Source organism: Oncorhynchus tshawytscha, linkage group LG14 (genome assembly GCF_018296145.1).
Source record: "Oncorhynchus tshawytscha isolate Ot180627B linkage group LG14, Otsh_v2.0, whole genome shotgun sequence".
Taxonomy (NCBI): domain Eukaryota; kingdom Metazoa; phylum Chordata; class Actinopteri; order Salmoniformes; family Salmonidae; genus Oncorhynchus; species Oncorhynchus tshawytscha.
The window spans coordinates 56,933,166-56,955,648 of NC_056442.1; the positions used below are offsets into that span (position 1 = coordinate 56,933,166).

General features: G+C 46.6%; 1 protein-coding gene across 3 annotated transcripts in view; it reads left to right on the plus strand.

Moving 5' to 3' along the window:
- The window catches only part of LOC112267642 (rho guanine nucleotide exchange factor TIAM1), a 130,777-nt gene that overhangs the window by 52,717 nt on the left and 55,577 nt on the right, over window positions 1–22,483 (plus strand). For all 3 annotated transcript variants that reach the window (XM_042297719.1, XM_042297720.1, XM_042297721.1), the window contains 8 exons: window positions 5,204–5,425; window positions 5,768–6,005; window positions 10,494–10,666; window positions 10,824–11,048; window positions 13,689–13,874; window positions 18,591–18,740; window positions 19,652–19,729; window positions 21,178–21,357. In XM_042297719.1, the coding sequence (XP_042153653.1) occupies window positions 5,204–5,425; window positions 5,768–6,005; window positions 10,494–10,666; window positions 10,824–11,048; window positions 13,689–13,874; window positions 18,591–18,740; window positions 19,652–19,729; window positions 21,178–21,357 (1,452 nt within the window). The remainder of the gene's footprint in view (window positions 1–5,203; window positions 5,426–5,767; window positions 6,006–10,493; window positions 10,667–10,823; window positions 11,049–13,688; window positions 13,875–18,590; window positions 18,741–19,651; window positions 19,730–21,177; window positions 21,358–22,483) is intronic.

Here is a 22,483-nt window from a genome sequence, read left to right on the forward strand (position 1 = left end):
GCCAAGGCAGCAGCTACTCTTCCTGGGGTTTATTGTGGATCTCCATTAGTTCCTGCCAAGGCAGCAGCTACTCTTCCTGGGGTTTATTATGGATCTCCATTAGTTCCTGCCAAGGCAGCAGCTACTCTTCCTGGGGTTTATTATGGATCCCCATTAGTTCCTGCCAAGGCAGCAGCTACTCTTCCTGGGGTTTATTGTGGATCCCCGTTAGTTCCTGCCAAGGCAGCAGCTACTCTTCCTGGGGTTTATTATGGATCCCCATTAGTTCCTGCCAAGGCAGCAGCTACTCTTCCTGGGGTTTATTATGGATCCCCATTAGTTCCTGCCAAGGCAGCAGCTACTCTTCCTGGGGTTTATTATGGATCCCCATTAGTTCCTGCCAAGGCAGCAGCTACTCTTCCTGGGGTTTATTAGGGATCCCCATTAGTTCCTGCCAAGGCAGCAGCTACTCTTCCTGGGGTTTATTATGGATCCCCATTAGATCCTGCCAAGGCAGCAGCTACTCTTCCTGGGGTTTAGTATGGATCCCCATTAGTTCCTGCCAAGGCAGCAGCTACTTTTCCCAGGGTCCAGCAAAATTAAGGCAGTTATACATTTTTAAAAAACATTACAATACATTCATAACATATTTCACAACATATTAAGTGTTTGCCCTCAGGCGTCTACGCTACTTACAACATATCTATACCAGAACATCCATGTGTATAGTGCGTATGTTGTATGTTGTACGTATGTTGTTTGTTTTGTAAGCATGTGTCTGTGTTGCTTCACCGTCCCCACTGTTCCATAAGGTTTATTCTATCTGCTTTTTAAATCTAATTTTACTGCTGGCACGAGTTACTTGTTGTGGAATAGAGTTCCATGTAGTCATGGCTCTATGTAGTACTGTGGAATAGAGTTCCACCATGTAGTCATGGCTCTATGTAGTACTGTGGAATAGAGTTCCACCATGTAGTCATGGCTCTATGTAGTACTGTGGAATAGAGTTCCACCATGTAGTCATGGCTCTATGTAGTACTGTGGAATAGAGTTCCACCATGTAGTCATGGCTCTATGTAGTACTGTGGAATAGAGTTCCATGTAGTCGTGGCTCTATGTAGTACTGTGGAATAGAGTTCCATGTAGTCGTGGCTCTATGTAGTACTGTGGAATAGAGTTCCATGTAGTCGTGGCTCTATGTAGTACTGTGGAATAGAGTTCCATGTAGTCGTGGCTCTATGTAGTACTGTGGAATAGAGTTCCACCATGTAGTCATGGCTCTATGTAGTACTGTGGAATACAGTTCCACCATGTAGTCATGGCTCTATGTAGTACTGTGGAATAGAGTTCCACCATGTAGTCATGGCTCTATGTAGTACTGTGGAATAGAGTTCCATGTAGTCGTGGCTCTATGTAGTACTGTGGAATAGAGTTCCATGTAGTCATGGCTCTATGTAGTACTGTGGAATAGAGTTCCATGTTGTCATGGCTCTATGTAGTACTGTGGAATATAGTTCCACCATGTAGTCATGGCTCTATGTAGTACTGTGGAATTGAGTACCATGTAGTCATGGCTCTATGTAGTACTGTGGAATAGAGTTCCATGTAGTCATGGCTCTATGTAGTACTGTGGAATAGAGTTCCATGTAGTCATGGGTCTATGAAGTACTGTGGAATAGAGTTCCATGTAGTCATGGGTCTATGAAGTACTGTGGAATAGAGTTCCATGTAGTCATGGCTCTATGTAGTACTGTGGAATAGAGTTCCATGTAGTCATGGCTCTATGTAGTACTGTGGAATAGAGTTCCACGTAGTCATGGCTCTATGTAGTACTGTGGAATAGAGTTCCACGTAGTCATGGCTCTATGTAGTACTGTGGAATAGAGTTCCATGTAGTCATGGCTCTATGTAGTACTGTGGAATAGAGTTCCATGTAGTCATGGCTCTATGTAGTACTGTGGAATAGAGTTCCATGTAGTCATGGCTCTATGTAGTACTGTGGAATAGAGTTCCATGTAGTCATGGCTCTATGTAGTACTGTGGAATAGAGTTCCATGTAGTCATGGGTCTATGAAGTACTGTGGAATAGAGTTCCATGTAGTCATGGCTCTATGTACTACTGTGGAATAGAGTTCCATGTAGTCATGGCTCTATGTAGTACTGTGGAATAGAGTTCCACGTAGTCATGGCTCTATGTAGTACTGTGGAATAGAGTTCCACGTAGTCATGGCTCTATGTAGTACTGTGGAATAGAGTTCCATGTAGTCATGGCTCTATGTAGTACTGTGGAATAGAGTTCCATGTAGTCATGGCTCTATGTAGTACTGTGGAATACAGTTCCACCATGTAGTCATGGCTCTATGTAGTACTGTGGAATAGAGTTCCACCATGTAGTCATGGCTCTATGTAGTACTGTGGAATAGAGTTCCATGTAGTCGTGGCTCTATGTAGTACTGTGGAATAGAGTTCCATGTAGTCATGGCTCTATGTAGTACTGTGGAATAGAGTTCCATGTTGTCATGGCTCTATGTAGTACTGTGGAATATAGTTCCACCATGTAGTCATGGCTCTATGTAGTACTGTGGAATTGAGTACCATGTAGTCATGGCTCTATGTAGTACTGTGGAATTAGAGTTCCACCATGTAGTCATGGCTCTATGTAGTACTGTGGAATAGAGTTCCATGTAGTCGTGGCTCTATGTAGTCATGGCTCTATGTGGTACTGTGGAATAGAGTTCCATGTAGTCATGGCTCTATGTAGTACTGTGGAATAGAGTTCCATGTAGTCATGGCTCTATGTAGTACTGTGGAATAGAGTTCCATGTAGTCATGGCTCTATGTAGTACTGTGGAATAGAGTTCCATGTAGTCATGGGTCTATGAAGTACTGTGGAATAGAGTTCCATGTAGTCATGGCTCTATGTAGTACTGTGGAATAGAGTTCCATGTAGTCATGGCTCTATGTAGTACTGTGGAATAGAGTTCCACGTAGTCATGGCTCTATGTAGTACTGTGGAATAGAGTTCCACGTAGTCATGGCTCTATGTAGTACTGTGGAATAGAGTTCCATGTAGTCATGGCTCTATGTAGTACTGTGGAATAGAGTTCCATGTAGTCATGGCTCTATGTAGTACTGTGGAATAGAGTTCAATGTAGTCATGGCTCTATGTAGTACTGTGGAATAGAGTTCCATGTAGTCATGGGTCTATGAAGTACTGTGGAATAGAGTTCCATGTAGTCATGGCTCTATGTAGTACTGTGGAATAGAGTTCCATGTAGTCATGGCTCTATGTAGTACTGTGGAATAGAGTTCCACGTAGTCATGGCTCTATGTAGTACTGTGGAATAGAGTTCCATGTAGTCATGGCTCTATGTAGTACTGTGGAATAGAGTTCCATGTAGTCATGGCTCTATGTAGTACTGTGGAATAGAGTTCCATGTAGTCATGGCTCTATGTAGTACTGTGGAATAGAGTTCCATGTAGTCATGGCTCTATGTAGTACTGTGCGCCTCCCATAGTCTGTTCTGGACTGTGAAGAGACCTCTTGTGGTATGTCTTGTGGAGTATGCATGGGTGTCCGAGCAAAAAAATAGCTTTTCTTTCAAAAACAAGGACATTTCTAAGTGACCCCAAACTGTTGAACGGCAGTGTACATTGTAATTTTGTTGTATACATTGTTGTTATACATTTTGTATTGTAGATAGGTAGTGGTGTTATAAACTTTTGAACTGTAGTGTACGTTTTTCCCAGCAACACGCTATGATCGATAATGCAGGTAGAACTGTGTGTAACATCCACTGATGAAGCGCGTTTACTAGATGGCGTACAGTTAGTGGCTGTGTTAACCAAACAGACTCGCTAGTTTAGCTCACCAAACCATCAGTCCTGTAGCCTTGCTTTTATGAAAATCTAATTCAACAACGCCAATAATGTTTTCAATTCGACTTGAGCTTTCAAAAAGCTGCTCAAACATAAAACATGTAAGAATGAACTGTAGCCGTTGAATTCTACCGTGCTGATGTACCGTGCGTTATAGGGAAATAATGCAGGCTCTAGAATGCCGTTTAAGCCAATCAGAAATGAGGATTCAAGAATGCCATGGTATAACACTAATATGATACTGATTTTTAGTCATTTCCGGAGTCGATGTGAATGTGATTCCACTCCACATGAAAAACAAACCAATTAGAGTGGAGGATTTTTTAAGGGCACCACTGGTACCTTAGTTTCTAGAAAGACCCGTCTGTAGACTAGGCTAAGGTACCAGTGGTGCCCTTAAAAAGTCCTGATCCTACCCTGGCCTACCTTAGCCTAGTCTACAGATGGGTCTTTCTAGAAACTAAGGTAGGCCAGGGTAGGATCAGGATTTTTTGAGGGCAGGGTTGCCAGCTCCACATCTGCAGAGACGGTATGGACTCTACTCAAGGTGAAGGACTGCTGGTGTGACAAGACTGAAGCTTGGTTTTCTGTCAGTCTGACCACATGTCTGGAGACCAATAGAATGCAACAAGTGTCCATAGACTGTGTGTGTCTCACCTCTACCTGTGTGGGTGTGTCTCTACCTGTGTCGTGTGTGTGTGTGTGTCTCACCTCTACCTGTGTGGGTGTGTCTCTACCTGTGTCGTGTGGGTGTGTCTCTACCTGTGTCGTGTGTGTGTGTGTGTCTCATCTCTACCTGTGTCGTGTGTGTGTGTGTGTGTCTCACCTCTACCTGTGTTGTGTGTGTGTGTGTGTGGGTGTGTCTCTACCTGTGTCGTGTGTGTGTGTGTCTCGTCTCTACCTGTGTCGTGTGTGTGTGTGTGTCTCATCTCTACCTGTGTGTGTGTGTGTCTCCTCTACCTGTGTCGTGTGTGTGTGTGTGTGTCTCATCTCTACCTGTGTGGGTGTGTCTCTACCTGTGTCGTGTGTGTGTGTGTGTCTCATCTCTACCTGTGTGGGTGTGTCTCTACCTGTGTCGTGTGTGTGTGTGTGTGTCTCATCTCTACCTTTGTGGGTGTGTCTCTACCTGTGTCGTGTGTGTGTGTGTGTGTGTGTGTGTGTCTCATCTCTACCTGTGTGTGTGTGTGTCTCATCTCTACCTGTGTGTGTGTGTGTCTCATCTCTACCTGTGTGTGTGTGTGTGTGTCTCATCTCTACCTGTGTCGTGTGTGTGTGTGTGTCTCATCTCTACCTGTGTCGTGTGTGTGTGTGTCTCACCTGTGTGACTGTACCTGTGTGTTTCCAGGATGTGACAGCCGGAGAGGGCAGTGAGTACGAGGACAGTGGCATAGACGGGGTGACGGCTTCGGGGGCGGAGCATCAGTCCCGGCGCTGTAAGACCATGTCTATGTCCTTCTCCGTGTGCTCGGCGGCGGGGCGGAGCCTGTTCGCTGGCAGTGACAGCGGAAGCAGCAGCGGGGGAGGAGCCAGTGAGGGGGTCCAGGGGGTCTATGAGAACTTCAGACAGGTGGGTGGTGGTTTACACACACACACACACACACACGATCACAATCATCATCTGCTATGTGTGTTTCAAATCAAATATAGATTTTTAAAGCCCTTTTTACATCAGCTGATACACAAACCCAGTCTAAAACCCCAAAACAACAAGCAATGCAGATGTAGAAGCACGTTGGCTAGGAAAAACTCCCTAAAAAGGCCAGAACCTAGGAAGAAACCTAGAGGGACCAGGCTCTCATGGGGGTTTGCTGTTTTCAGTCCTTTGTCTGTCTATGTATTTTAAGCTGCAAATAAATTGCAGTTCGGGAACAATAAAGCTTTATTGATTTGAATGTAATGTTATGATTAGGAGTTGGAGATGAGCTCATGTCAGACAGAGAGTCTGGAGGAGGCGGGGTCAGCCCTGAGTGACGAGCAGAGCACCATGAGTTCAGCCTACCAATCAGATCCCCTGCACGGCGTTGTCCAGGGAACCGTGCGGAAGGCGGGCCGGCTGGCCGTCAAGAACTTCCTGGTTCACAAGAAAAGCAAGAAGGTGGAGTCGGCCACCAGGAGGAAGTGGAAGAGCTACTGGGTCTGCCTCAAAGGTACCTACCCTACAGTATATACTGTATCTATACACACTGCTATCTAACTATCTACTGGGTCTATACACATTACAGCTACTGGGTCTGCCTCAAAGGTACCTACCCTACAGTATATACTGTATCTATACACACTGCTATCTAACTATCTACTGGCTCTATACACATTACAGCTACTGGGTCTGCCTCAAAGGTACATACCCTACAGTATATACTGTATCTATACACACTGCTATCTAACTATCTACTGGGTCTATACACATTACAGCTACTGGGTCTGCCTCAAAGGTACCTACCCTACAGTATATACTGTATCTATACACACTGCTATCTAACTATCTACTGGGTCTATACACATTACAGCTACTGGGTCTGCCTCAAAGGTACCTACCCTACAGTATATACTGTATCTATACACACTGCTATCTAACTATCTACTGGCTCTATACACATTATAGCTACTGCTACAAATGTTACTACTACTACTACTACTACTACTACTGCTACAAATGTTACTACTACTACTACTACTACTACTACTACTGCTACAAATGTTACTACTACTACTGCTACAAATGTTACTACTGCTACAAATGTTACTACTACTACTGCTACAAATGTTACTACTACTACTGCTACAAATGCTACTACACCTACTGCTACAAATGTTACTACTACTACTGCTACAAATGTTACTACTACTACTGCTACAAATGCTACTACACCTACTGCTACAAATGTTACTACTACTGCTACAAATGTTACTACTACTACTGCTACAAATGTTACTACTGCTACAAATGTTACTACTACTACTGCTACAAATGTTACTACTACTACTGCTACAAATGTTACTACTGCTACAATGTTACTACTACTACTACAACTACTACTACAACTACAAATGCTACTACACCTACTGCTACACATGTTACTACTACTACTACTACTACTACAAATGTTACTACACCTACTACTACTACTACTACTACTACTACTACTGCTACTACTGCTACAAATGTTACTACTACGACTACTGCTACAAATGTTACTACTACTACTACTACTGCTACTACTACTGCTATGAATGTTACTACTACTGCTACGAATGTTACTACTACTACTACTGCTACTACTACTACTGCTACAACTGCACATGGGGACAAAGATCGTACTTTTTGGAGAAATGTCCTTTGGTTTGATGTAACAAAAATAGAACTGTTTGGCCATAATGACCATCGTTATGTTTGGAGGAAAAAGGGGGAGGCTTGCAAGCCGAAGATCAGCATTCCGTGAAGTATGGGGGTGGCAGCATCATTTTATGAGGGTGCTTTGCTGCAGGAGGGACTGGTGCACTTCACAAAATAGATGGCATCATGAGGAAGGAGTGGCAAAATGGCTTAAGGACAACAAAGTCAAGGTATTGGAGTGGCCATCACAAAGCCCTCACCTCAATCCTATAGAAAATGTGTGGGCAGAATTGAAAAAGCGTGTTGGAGTAAGGAGGCCTACAAACCTGACTCCGTTAATCCAGCTGTCAGGAGGAATGGGCCAAAATTCACCCAACTTATTGTGGGAAGTTTGTGGAAGGCTACCCGAAACGTTTGACCCAAGTTAAACAATTTAAAGGCAATGCTACAAAATACTAATTGAGTGTATGTAAACTTCTGACCCACTGGGGAATGTGATGAAAGAAATAAAAGCTGAAATTAATCATTCTCTCTACTATTATTCTGACATTTCACATTCTTAAAATAAAGTGGTGACCCTAACTGACCTAAGACAGGGCATTTTGTACAATGATTAAATGTCAGGAAATTGTGTGAAACTGAGTTTAAATGTATTTGGCTAAGGTGTGTGTAAACTTCAGACTTCAACTGTATTTACAGCACTGTACTCAATACAACCGTTTGTGATTTATTCATGGCTGTGTAGATGTCCTGATGATACGTGTTGTCTGGCTGCATCCCAAATTACACCCTATTCTCTATATAGTGCACTACTCTGGACCAAGGCCCTAGCCAAAAGTAGTGCACTAGATAGGAATATGGTGCCATTTGAGAGACAACCTAAATATCACAGAGTAGGCCTTTTAATACCACTTGACTGGGCCACATCATTAACCTAAATATCACAGAGTAGGCCTTTAATACCACTTGACTGGGCCACATCAGCATTCTAGAGGTCACATCAGCATTCTAGGGGCCACATCTGCATTCTAGGGGCCTCATCAGCATTCTAGGGGCCACATCAGCATTCTAGGGCCACATCAGCATTCTAGGGGCCACATCAGCATTCTAGGGGCCACATCCGCATTCTAGGGGTTCACATCAGCATTCTAGGGGCCACATCAGCATTCTAGAGGCCACATCAGGATTATAGGGGCCACATCAGGATTATAGGGGCCACATCAGCATTCTAGGGGTTCACATCAGCATTCTAGGGGTTCACATTAGCATTCTAGGAGCCACATCAGGATTCTAGGGGCCAAATCATTATTCTAGGGGCCACATCAGCATTCTAGGGGTCACATCAGCATTCTAGGGGTCACATCAGCATTCTAGGGGTCACATCAGCATTCTAGGGTCACATCAGCATTCTAGGGGCCACATCCGCATTCTAGGGGTTCACATCAGCATTCTAGGGGCCACATCAGGATTCTAGGGGCCACATCAGGATTATAGGGGCCACATCAGGATTATAGGGGCCACATCAGGATTATAGGGGCCACATCAGCATTCTAGGGGCCACATCAGCATTCTAGGGGTTCACATCAGCATTCTAGGGGTTCACATTAGCATTCTAGGGGCCACATCAGCATTCTAGAGGCCACATCAGGATTATAGGGGCCACATCAGGATTATAGGGGCCACATCAGCATTCTAGGGGTTCACATCAGCATTCTAGGGGTTCACATTAGCATTCTAGGGGCCACATCAGGATTCTAGGGGCCAAATCATTATTCTAGGGGCCACATCAGCATTCTAGGGGCCACATCAGCATTCTAGGGGCCACATCATTATTCTAGGGGATCACATCAGCATTCTACGGGCCACATCATTATTCTAGGGGATCACATCAGCATCTAGGGGCCACATCATTATTCTAGGGGCCACATCATTATTCTAGGGGCCACATCAGCATTCTAGGGGCCACATCAGCATTCTAGGGGCCTCATCAACATTCTAGGGGCCACATCCGCATTCTAGGGGTTCACATCAGCATTCTAGGGGCCACATCAGGATTATAGGGGCCACATCAGGATTATAGGGGCCACATCAGGATTATAGGGGCCACATCAGCATTCTAGGGGCCACATCAGCATTCTAGGAGTTCACGTCAGCATTCTAGGGGTTCACCTTAGCATTCTAGGGGCCACATCAGGATTCTAGGGGCCAAATCATTATTCTAGGGGCCACATCAGCATTCTAGGGGCCACATCATTATTCTAGGGGATCACATTAGCATTCTAGCATTCTAGGGGCCACATCATTATTCTAGGGGATCACATCAGCATCTAGGGGCCACATCATTATTCTAGGGGCCACATCATTATTCTAGGGGCCACATCAGCATTCTAGGGGCCACATCAGCATTCTAGGGGCCTCATCAGCATTCTAGGGGCCTCATCAGCATTCTAGGGGCCTCATTAGCATTCTAGGGGCCACATCCGCATTCTAGGGGTTCACATCAGCATTCTAGGGGCCACATCAGCATTCTAGGGGTTCACATCAGCATTCTAGGGGTTCACCTTAGCATTCTAGGGGCCACATCAGGATTCTAGGGGCCAAATCATTATTCTAGGGGCCACATCAGCATTCTAGGGGCCACATCATTATTCTAGGGGATCACATTAGCATTCTAGGGGCCACATCATTATTCTAGGGGATCACATCAGCATCTAGGGGCCACATCATTATTCTAGGGGCCACCTCATTATTCTAGAGGCCACATCATTATTCTAGGGGCCACATCATTATTCTAGGGGCCACATCATTATTCTAGGGGCCACATCATTATTCTAGGGGCCACATCAGCATTCTAGGGGCCACATCAGCATTCTAGGGGCCACATCAGCATTCTAGGGGCCACATAAGCATTCTAGGGGATCACATCAGCATTCTAAGGGCCACATAAGCATTCTAGGGGCCACATCATTATTCTGATTATGCATGCTCCCTCCTGGAGAATCCAGACCGGCACTTCTTACTGCTGGCCACTAGAGAGCAGAATTAAATCGAATAAACAAGCTGTTGTTTATTTGATTTGTTGTTGTTTTCTGCAGGGACATTTCCCCCTGTCAGATATTTGAAGGAAAGAAAGCTATCACTGTCTAGAAATATACATCACCTTAAACCTTTTTCATTGATACTTTATTGATACTTTACTTTATTGTGTTTGACTGCATTTTGCACTTTATAGGAAAAATAGCTATGAACATACATTTGATTTGATTGATTGAGTAACGACCTTGTTCCTGTTTTCTCCCAGGATGCACTCTGTTCTTCTACGAGACGGACGGACGGTCGGGGATCGACCACAACAGTGTCCCTAAACATGCGGCGTGGGCTGAGAACAGTATCGTCCAGGCCGTCCCTGAACACCCCAAGAAGGACTTTGTCTTCTGCCTCAGCAACTCTCTAGGAGATGCTTTTCTCTTCCAGGTAGGAGGAGCTCCGTGTGTGTGTGTGTGTGTGTGTGTGTGTGATGTACACTGTTTGGTCATTTGTTGTTTAACTTGGCTGTATTCCAAGCATGCTGTAGTGTGGATAAAGGTCTGTGTAACCCTTTCTCTAACCTCTGACCTCTAACCCCTTGTAGACGTGCAGTCAGACGGAGCTGGAGAACTGGATCACGGCCATCCACTCGGCGTGCGCGGCGGCCGTTGCCAGGCAGCATCACCGGGAGGACACGGTGCGTCTGTTGAGGGCGGAGATCAAGAAGCTGGAGCAGAAGATCGACATGGACGAGAAGATGAAGAAGATGGGAGACATGCAGCTCAGTGCCGTGACCGATACCAAGAAGAGGAAGACCATACTGGACCAGGTGTGTGTGTGTCTGTGTGTGTGTCTGTGTGTGTGTGTGTGTGTGTGTGTGTGAGCTTAGTTACCGATACCAAGATGAGGAAGACTACTAGACCAGGTGTGTGTGAGCTCAGTTACCAATACGAGGAAGATTACTAGACCAGGTGTGTGTGAGCTCAGTTACCGATACCAAGACGAGGAAGACCATACTGAACCAGGTGTGTGTGTGTGAGCTCAGTTACCAATACCAAGACGAGGAAGACTACTGGACCAGGTGTGTGTGAGCTCAGTTACCGATACCAAGACGAGGAAGACCATACTGAACCAGGTGTGTGTGTGAGCTCAGTTACCAATACCAAGACGAGGAAGACCATACTGAACCAGGTGTGTGTGTGTGTGTGTGTGTGTGAGCTCAGTTACCAATACCAAGACGAGGAAGACCATACTGAACCAGGTGTGTGTGAGCTCAGTTACCAATACCAAGAAGAGGAAGACTACTGGACCAGGTGTGTGTGTGTGTGTGTGTGTGTGTGTGTGTGTGTGTGAGCTTAGTTACCGATACCAAGACGAGGAAGACCATACTGAACCAGGTGTGTGTGTGTGAGCTCAGTTACCAATACCAAGAAGAGGAAGACTACTGGACCAGGTGTGTAGGAGGGGATTGAAGGAGGGACAAGAAGATAGGAGAGTAGATGATGAAGCTCGTCACTGATGCCAAGAAGACAGAACAGTATTGATCATGTAATTAGGGACCCAAACCCTGTTTGTCGAGACTAATATATGTTGTTCTTCAGGTTACTGTTTGTTGTTGGGGCCATGGAGCACTTGGCCCCTGTTAGATCCTGACCTACCATGGAGCACTTGGCCCTGTTAGACCCTGACCTACCATGGAGCACTTGGCCCCTGTTAGACCCTGACCTACCATGGAGCACTTGGCCCTGTTAGACCCTGACCTACCATGGAGCACTTGGCCCCTGTTAGACCCTGACCTACCATGGAGCACTTGGCCCTGTTATACCCTGACCTACCATGGAGCACTTGGCCCCTGTTAGACCCTGACCTACCATGGAGCTCTTGGCCCCTGTTAGATCCTGACCTACCATAGAGCACTTGGCCCTGTTAGACCCTGACCTACCATGGAGCACTTGGCCCTGTTAGACCCTGACCTACCATGGAGCACTTGGCCCCTGTTAGACCCTGACCTACCATGGAGCACTTGGCCCCTGTTAGACCCTGACCTACCATGGAGCACTTGGCCCTGTTAGACCCTGACCTACCATGGAGCACTTGGCCCCTGTTAGATCCTGACCTACCATGGAGCAGGTAGAGCTTGGTAGGTCAGGTTAATGAAAGGCAGATCCTTTGTTGTGTGTCTGTAAGGTAGTCTCTGTTTGGCTTCCTGGTTGGCTGCCTGGATGGCTGGCTCACTGGTTGCTGACTGGCTGGTTGGTTGGCTAGATCCTGACCTACCATGGAGCACTTGGTAGGTCAGGTTAATGAAAGGCAGATCCTTTGTTGTGTGTCTGTAAGGTAGTCTCTGTTTGGCTTCCTGGTTGGCTGCCTGGATGGCTGGCTCACTGGTTGCTGACTGGCTGGTTGGTTGGCAGGATGGGTACCTGGCTGTTGGCTGGTTTGGTGCCTGGCTGTTGGCTGCCTGCTTGGCAACCTGGTTTGCTGGGGGACTGTTTGGCTGACTGGTTACCTGGCTGGTGACTGCCTGGTTGGGTGCCTGTTTGGATGCCTGCTTGACTGACTGCCTGCCTGGTTGGCATGGGCAACTTTGGCAGCGTCTGGTTACACATTGTGCTGAGCTGAATAGAAGCAGGCTTTGCTCCTCAGAAATACCTGTCTCTCCCAGTCTGCTTCTCAAATGGCATGTTATTCCCTATGTAGTGCCCATAGGGAATAGGGCGCCATTTGGGACTCAACCCCTCATACTGTATCAGTCTTTATCTGCTAGAGGTCCTGTATTGTCCCCTCTTCTCTGGGCTAGTTGCCCCCACCTCCACCCTGGCTGGCTCTCCCCTTCTAGACCGGAAACCTGGTCCTCAGGCTCAAACAGATCATCTCCCTGTGTGATCACTAACGTTACCTTCTCTGACGGCTGTGCCATCACCCTCTCCATGCAACAAACGTTGTTCCTGACTGGGAAATTTGGAATGCAACTCTCGAGGTAACGCCTCGATCAAACCGACAGAGTCATTGCGTCAATGCTGGATAATAAATTCTGCAGTTAAACTTCTCCCCCCTCCCCCCATTATGTAATCCTAAATATTTGTGGATATGTGTGTAACAACAGTTCAGCATTCACCCTGCTACTATTTATGAGGCGCTGTTGCACCTTCTTCACCACACCATCTATGTGAAGGGACCGTTTCAGGTCCTCAGGTACCCGCTGTTGAACTTTGAACTTGACCCTCTTCACTCCCGGCCCCGTCGATGTGGCTGGAGGCGTAGTCTCTCTGCTGTCTCCTGTCGTCCACCGTCAGCTCTTTGGTTTTGTTGACGTTTGGGTGGGGAGACACACGTGGCAGTGTAACCACTCTCAAATGCATAGACACAGCTATGGATGCAAAGACTGTCCATCCGTGAGAAACATGGATGTACCAAACCCAGATTGCCCCTTTTCTTTTTAATGGGTTGTTGTGTTTTTTTGTTCTAGATCTTTCTGTGGGAGCAGAACTTGGAACAGTTTCATATGGGTTTGTTCCGGTTCCGATGTTACCTGGCCAGTCTGCAAGGAGGGGAGCTGCCCAACCCCAAACGCCTGCTTGCCTTCGCCTCCAGACCCACTAAACTGGCCATGGGACGCCTCGGAATCTTCTCTGTGTCGTCCTTTCATGCTCTGGTGAGTTGCGAGCACACACACACACACACACACACACACACACACAAGAACTGACGCATGCACACACATGCACACACACACACACACACACACAGTCTGCACACACACAACCACTAGTCTGTCCTCCTGGTCTGTATAACCACTAGTCTCTCCTCCTGGTCTATATAACCACCAGTCCGTCCTCCTGGTCTATATAACCACTAGTCTGTCCTCCTGGTCTGTATAACCACTAGTCTGTCCTCCTGGTCTGTATAACCACTAGTCCTCCTGGTCTGTATAACCACTAGTCTGTCCTCCTGGTCTATATAACCACTAGTCTGTCCTCCTGGTCTGTATACCCACCAGTCTCTCCTCCTGGTCTATATACCCACCAGTCTCTCCTCCTGGTCTATATAACCACTAGTCTGTCCTCCTGGTCTATATAACCACTAGTCTGTCCTCCTGGTCTGTATAACCACTAGTCTGTCCTCCTGGTCTGTATAACCACTAGTCTGTCCTCCTGGTCTATATAACCACTAGTCCTCCTGGTCTATATAACCACTAGTCTGTCCTCCTGGTCTATATAACCACTAGTCTGTCCTCCTGGTCTGTATAACCACTAGTCTGTCCTCCTGGTCTATATAACCACTAGTCTGTCCTCCTGGTCTATATAACCACTAGTCTGTCCTCCTGGTCTGTATAACCACTAGTCTGTCCTCCTGGTCTATATAACCACTAGTCCTCCTGATCTATATAACCACTAGTCTGTCCTCCTGATCTATATAACCACTAGTCCTCCTGGTCTGTATAACCACTAGTCCTCCTGGTCTGTATAACCACTAGTCCTCCTGGTCTGTATAACCACTAGTCTGTCCTCCTGGTCTGTATAACCACTAATCCTCCTGGTCTGTATAACCACTAGTCCTCCTGGTCTGTATAACCACTAGTCCTCCTGGTCTGTATAACCACTAGTCTGTCCTCATGGTCTATATAACCACTAGTCCTCCTGGTCTATATAACCACTAGTCCTCCTGGTCTGTATAACCACTAGTCTGTCCTCATGGTCTATATAACCACTAGTCCTCCTGGTCTATATAACCACTAGTCTGTCCTCGTGGTCTACATAACCACTAGTCTGTCCTCCTGGTCTATATAACCACTAGTCTGTCCTCGTGGTCTATATAACCACTAGTCTGTCCTCCTGGTCTATATATCCACTAGTCTGTCCTCCTGGTCTATATATCCACTAGTCTGTCCTCCTGGTCTGTATAACCACTAGTCTGTCCTCCTGGTCTGTATAACCACTAGTCTGTCCTCCTGGTCTGTATAACCCATAGTCTGTCCTCCTGGTCTGTATAACCACTAGTCTGTAGTCTCCCTGGTCTGTATAACCACTAGTCCTCCTGGTCTGTATAACCACTAGTCCTCCTGGTCCTCCTCTGTATAACCACTAGTCCTCCTGGTCTGTATAACCACTAGTCTCCTGGTCTGTATAACCACTAGTCTCTCCTCCTGGTCTGTATAACCACTAGTCTCTCCTCCTGGTCTGTATAACCACTAGTCTCTCCTCCTGGTCTGTATAACCACTAGTCTCTCCTCCTGGTCTGTATAACCACTAGTCTCTGGTCTCCTGGTCTGTATCTATATAAGTCCTCCTGGTCTGTATAACCACTAGTCTGTCCTCCTGGTCTATATAACCTATATAACCACTAGTCCTCCTGGTCTGTATAACCACTAGTCTAGTCCTCCTGGTCTGTATAACCACTAGTCTCTCCTCCTGGTCTATATAACCACTAGTCTCTCCTCCTGGTCTGTATAACTACTAGTCCTCCTGGTCTGTATAACCACCAGTCTGTCCTCCTGGTCTGTATACCCACCAGTCTGTCCTCCTGGTCTGTATACCCACCAGTCCTCCTGGTCTGTATAACCACTAGTCCTCCTCCTGGTCTTTATAACCACTAGTCTCTCCTCCTGGTCTGAATAACCACTAGTCTCTCCTTCTGGTCTGTATAACTACTGGTCCTCCTGGTCTATATAACCACTAGTCCTCCTGGTCTATATAACCACTAGTCTGTCCTCCTGGTCTATATAACCAATAGTCCTCCTGGTCTACCCACCAGTCCTATAAACCACTAGTCTCTCCTGGTCTGTATCCTGGTCCTCTGGTCTGTATAACCACTAGTCCTCCTGGTCTGTATAACTAGTCCTCCTGGTCTGTATAACCTCCTGGTCTGTATCCTCCTGGTCTGTATAACCACTAGTCCTCCTGGTCTATATAACCTGTAGTCTGTCCTCTGGTCTAACTACCCTAGTCCTCCTGGTCTAGTCCTCCTGGTCTGTATAACCACTAGTCCTCCTGGTCTATATAACCACTAGTCCTCCTGGTCTGTCTATATAACCACTAGTCCTCCTGGTCTATATAACCACTAGTCTGTCCTCTGGTCTGTATAGTCCTCCTGGTCTGTATAACCACTAGTCCTCCTGGTCTGTATAACTACTAGTCCTCCTGCTCTATATAACCACCAGTCCGTCCTCCTGGTTTGTATAACCACCAGTCTGTCCTCCTGGTCTGTATACCCACCAGTCTGTCCTCCTGGTCTGTATACCCACCAGTCTGTCCTCCTGGTCTGTATACCCACCAGTCCTCCTGGTCTGTATAACCACTAGTCTGTCCTCCTGGTCTGTATAACCACCAGTCTGTCCTCCTGGTCTGTATAACCACTGTCTGTCCTCCTGGTCTGTATACCCACCAGTCTGTCCTCCTGGTCACCCACCAGTCTGTCCTCCTGGTCTGTATACCCACCAGTCTGTCCTCCTGGTCTGTATACCCACCAGTCTGTCCTCCTGGTCTGTATACCCACCAGTCTGTCCTCCTGGTCTGTATAACCACTAGTCCTCCTCCTGGTCTATATAACCACTAGTCTCTCCTCCTGGTCTGTATAACCACTAGTCTCTCCTCCTGGTATGTATAACCACTAGTCTCTCCTCCTGGTCTGTATAACTACTAGTCCTCCTGGTCTATATAACCACTAGTCCTCCTGGTCTATATAACCACTAGTCTGTCCTCCTGGTCTATATAACCTAGTCCTCATGGTCTGTATAACCACTAGTCTCCTCCTGGTCTATATAACCACTAGTCCTCCTGGTCTGTATAACCACTAGTCCTCCTGGTCTGTATAACCACTAGTCTCTCCTCCTGGTCTATATAACCACTAGTCTCTCCTCCTGGTCTGTATAACTACTAGTCCTCCTGCTCTATATAACCACCAGTCTGTCCTCCTGGTCTGTATGTCAGTCCTCCCTGGTCTGGTATACCCACCTGTCTATATAACCACTAGTCTGTCCTCCTGGTCTGTATACCACACTCCAGTCTGTAACCACCTCCTGGTCTGTATAACCACTAGTCCTCCTGGTCTACCCACCAGTCTGTCCTCCTGGTCTGTCTGTATACCCACCAGTCCTCCTGGTCTGTATAACCACTAGTCTGTCCTCCTGGTCTGTATAACCACCAGTCTGTCCTCCTGGTCTGTATAACCACTAGTCTGTCCTCCTGGTCTGTATACCCACCAGTCTGTCCTCCTGGTCTGTATACCCACCAGTCTGTCCTCCTGGTCTGTATACCCACCAGTCTGTCCTCCTGGTCTGTATACCCACCAGTCTGTCCTCCTGGTCTGTATACCCACCAGTCTGTCCTCCTGGTCTGTATAACCACTAGTCCTCCTCCTGGTCTATATAACCACTAGTCTCTCCTCCTGGTCTGTATAACCACTAGTCTCTCCTCCTGGTATGTATAACCACTAGTCTCTCCTCCTGGTCTGTATAACTACTAGTCCTCCTGGTCTATATAACCACTAGTCCTCTTGGTCTATATAACCACTAGTCTGTCCTCCTGGTCTATATAACCAATAGTCCTCATGGTCTATATAAACACTAGTCTCTCCTCCTGGTCTGTATAACCACTAGTCCTCCAGGTCTGTATAACCACTAGTCCTCCTGGTCTGTATAACTACTAGTCCTCCTGGTCTATATAACCACTAGTCCTCCTGGTCTATATAACCACTAGTCCTCCTGGTCTATATAACCACTAGTCCTCCTGGTCTATATAACCACTAGTCTGTCCTCCTGGTCTGTATAACCACTAGTCCTCCTGGTCTGTATAACTACTAGTCCTCCTGCTCTATATAACCACCAGTCCGTCCTCCTGGTTTGTATAACCACCAGTCTGTCCTCCTGGTCTGTATACCCACCAGTCTGTCCTCCTGGTCTGTATACCCACCAGTCTGTCCTCCTGGTCTGTATAACTACTGTCCGTCCTCCTGGTCTGTATAACTACTGTCTGTCCTCCTGGTCTGTATAACCACCAGTCCGTCCTCCTGGGCCATATAACCATTCCATGGTCAGACCTAACCAGCCGTGTCAGGTTTTGTGGGTGAGGTGTTCTGTGTGTTAGATATGCTCCTTTCAATAATGCTGTCTCTGTGAATGTCTTTCTCTCTCTCTCTGTCTTTCTCTCCTTTTGTCTGTCTCTGTGTGTGTCTGTCTCGCTCTGTGTGTTTGTCTGTGTGTCTCTCTCTATGTCTGTGTCTCTGTGTGTGTGTGTGTCTCTCTCTGTGTGTCTCTTTCTCTCTGTATCACTCTCTCTCTTTCGCTGTTTCTTTCTCTCTGCGTGTGTCTGTGTGTCTCTCTCTCGCTGTTTCTTTCTCTCTCTCTGTGTGTGTGTGTGTGTGTGTGATGTAGGTGGCAGCCCGTACAGAGAGCGGGGGGAGGAGACGTACCCAGGCCATGTCACGTACCTCCTCATCCAAACGTAAGAGCAGGTTCTCCTCTCTGTGGGGCCTGGACACTACTTCTAAGAGGAAGACCACAGTCCACCCCACCATCAACCAGGTACGGGTCTTTAACTCCAGCAGACCACAGCCCACCATCAGCCAGGTACGTGTCTTTAACTCCAGCAGACCACAGCCCACCATCAACCATCAACCAGGTAAGTGTCTTTAACTCCAGCAGGCCACAGTCCTCCCCACCAACCTCCTGGTACGTGTCTTTAACTCCAGCAGACCACAGTCCACCATCAACCAGGTATGTGTCTTTAACTCCAGCAGACCACAGTCCACCATCAACCAGGTATGTGTCTTTAACTCTAGCAGACCACAGTCCACCCCACCATCAACCAGGTACGTGTCTTTAAGTCCAGCAGACCACAGCCCACCATCAACCAGGTATGTGTCTTTAACTCCAGCAGACCACAGCCCACCATCAACCAGGTACGTGTCTTTAACTCCAGCAGACCACAGCCCACCATCCTCCTGGTCTATGTAACCACTAGTCCATCCTCCTTGTCTATATAACCAGCAGCTCTATAGAAATTAACCTGCATAGAGATCTGGAACAATACACTAGAACTCCCACTTAGAACTCCCACTTAGAACTGCCACTTAGAACTGCCACTTAGAACTGCCACTTAGAACTGCCACTTAGAACTGCCACTTAGAACTGCCACTTAGAACTGCCACTTAGAACTCCCACTTAGAACTGCCACTTAGAACTGCCACTTAGAACTGCCACCTAGAACTGCCACCTAGAACTGCCACCTAGAACTGCCACTTAGAACTGCCACTTAGAACTGCCACTTAGAACTGCCACTTAGAACTGCCACTTAGAACTGCCACTTAGAACTGCCACCTAGAACTGCCACTTAGAACTGCCACTTAGAACTGCCACTTATCTCATACATACAACTTCTTTGCTCAGCCATTTTTTGGAGGGGTTCTATATTGACCTTGCTGTTTCTCCCTCAGGTCTTTGTTGATGGGGAGGAGCCAGTGAAAAAGCCTTTGGACGGGATCTATGATGTGGACACTGCCAGGGAGAGAGGGGGTAAGTAGGCATCACACACACACACACACACACACACACACACACACACACACACACACACACACACACACACACACACACACACACACACTGCCAGGTAAGTAGGCAGTCGGGTACCATTCATCTTCCTAGCTTGGTGGATAACTGATACTGAGGCATCAGTCAAAGAACAGATTGACCTTCATTTACAAAATCTTTAGGCTGGTAGGCACACTATTTACAGCGTGTCTGTTTCCTAGAAGAGTGAAGAAGAGACTTCCTTGGGTCAACAGTCAGTCACATGTACATTTAGCAGTGGTGTAAAGTACTACTTAAGTTGTTTTTTGGGGTGTCTGTACTATTTACTTTTTATATTTTTGACTACTTTTTCTTTCACTTCACTACATTCCTAAAGCAAATAATGTACTTTTTACTCCATACATTTTCCCTGACACCTAAAAGTACTCGTTACATCTTGAATGCTGAGCAGGTCAGGCAAATAATCAAATTCACGCACTTATCAAGAGAACATCCCTGGTCGTCCCTACTGCCTCTGATCTGGAGGACCCACTAAACAGAGAACATCCCTGGTCATCCCTACTGCCTCTGATCTGGAGGACCCACTAAACAGAGAACATCCCTGGTCATCTCTACTGCCTCTGATCTGGAGGACCCACTAAACAGAGAACATCCCTGGTCATCCCTACTGCCTCTGATCTGGAGGACTCACTAAACAGAGAACATCCCTGGTCATCCCTACTGCCTCTGATCTGGAGGACTCACTAAACAGAGAACATCCCTGGTCATCCCTACTGCCTCTGATCTGGAGGACTCACTAAACAGAGAACATCCCTGGTCATCCCTACTGCCTGATCTGGAGGACTCACTAAACAGAGAACATCCCTGGTCATCCCTACTGCCTCTGATCTGGAGGACTCACTAAACAGAGAACATCCCTGGTCATCCCTACTGCCTCTGATCTGGAGGACTCACTAAACCAACATGCTTTGTTTGTAAATGATGTCTGAGTGTTGGAGTGGGACCCTGGCTATCCGTAAATGCATTTTTTTTTTAACTAGAAAGATCTGGTTTGCTTAAAATAAGGAATTTGAAACGATTTTTACTTTTGATACTTAAGTATATTTTAAACCAAATACTTTTAGACTTTTACTCAAGTTGTATATTACTGGGTGACCTTTTACTTGAGGCATTTTATATTAAGGTATCTTTTACTTTTCCTCAAATATGACAGTTGGGTACTTTACCCACCACTGACAGGTAGTCATGCAAGTTCAAACCCCCCGAGCTGACAAGGTACAAATCTGTCGTTCTGCCCCTTGAACAAGGCAGTTAACCCACTGTTCCTAGGCCGTCATTGAAAATAATAATTTGTTCTTAACTGACTTGCCTCATTAAATAAAATAAAACAAACAAGCTAGTTCTAAACAATGTCTTTCTATCTCTCCAGAAGAGTCATGAGGGGAAGAGTCTTCCTCAGGTCAACTCAGACAGTCACATGACAGACAGTGATATCTGGGTGCCTGACCACCTGACCCCGTCCTGGGTGTGTCTTCCTAACGACCAGCCTGTCCTCGCCATCATCCAGCCTGGAGAGTCTGCTCTGTACGCGCTGGAGACCATCTGCAAGGTAACTAGCACCTTAACTAACCTATACCGGAGACCTTCTGCAAGGTAACTACCAACTTAACTAACCTACACTGGAGACCGTCTGCAAGGTAACTAGCAACTTAACTAACCTACACTGGAGACCGTCTGCAAGGTAACTAGCAACTTAACTAACCTACACCAGAGACCATCTGCAAGGTAACTAGCGACTTAACTAACCTACACTGGAGACCGTCTGCAGCTTTCCAGAGTAGAGAACAATGATGTTATGCCTCATCACACCAAGTGGTCCGTCCATCTCTTCCTGTCCTGGACTAGTTTAGTTTTCTAGTAACAGTATACAGTCCTGTATGATTGGCTACGGTAAGGATGAGTCCTGTATGATTGGCTACGGCAAGGATGAGTCCTGTATGATTGGCTACGGTAAGGATGAGTCCTGTATGATTGGCTACGGTAAGGATGAGTCCTGTATGATTGGCTACGGTAAGGATGAGTCCTGTATGATTGGCTACTGTAAGGATGAGTCCTGTATGATTGGCTACGGTAAGGATGAGTCCTGTATGATTGGCTACGGTAAGGATGAGTCCTGTATGATTGGCTACGGTAAGGATGAGTCCTGTATGATTGGCTACGGTAAGGATGAGTCCTGTATGATTGGCTACGGTAAGGATGAGTCCTGTATGATTGGCTACGGTAAGGATGAGTCCTGTATGACGCTTTCAGGTTCTTCTCTTTAACCCCTTTCACACGTACCATCACAAGGGTTAAACTGGCCATTTTGATTTCACCAACAAACAAAAAAAATGTAATCAAATCAAGTCGATTTTGTCGGTGAAAACGGATGGCAGACGGATAACAATGATCTAACACGTTAACTCTCTACGGAACATAACAGGACTGATGTCAGTCCATGACTCCCCCGTTATTTCTCCCCAATCATCCCCACAGACGGGGAAGAATGGACATACACTCACAGGCATTACCGCTGCTACCTCACACAGGCATTATGGCTGCTACCTCACACAGGCATTATGGCTGCTACCTCACACAGGCATTATGGCTGCTACCTCACACAGGCATTATGGCTGCTACCTCACACAGGCATTATGGCTGCTACCTCACACAGGCATTATGGCTGCTACCTCACA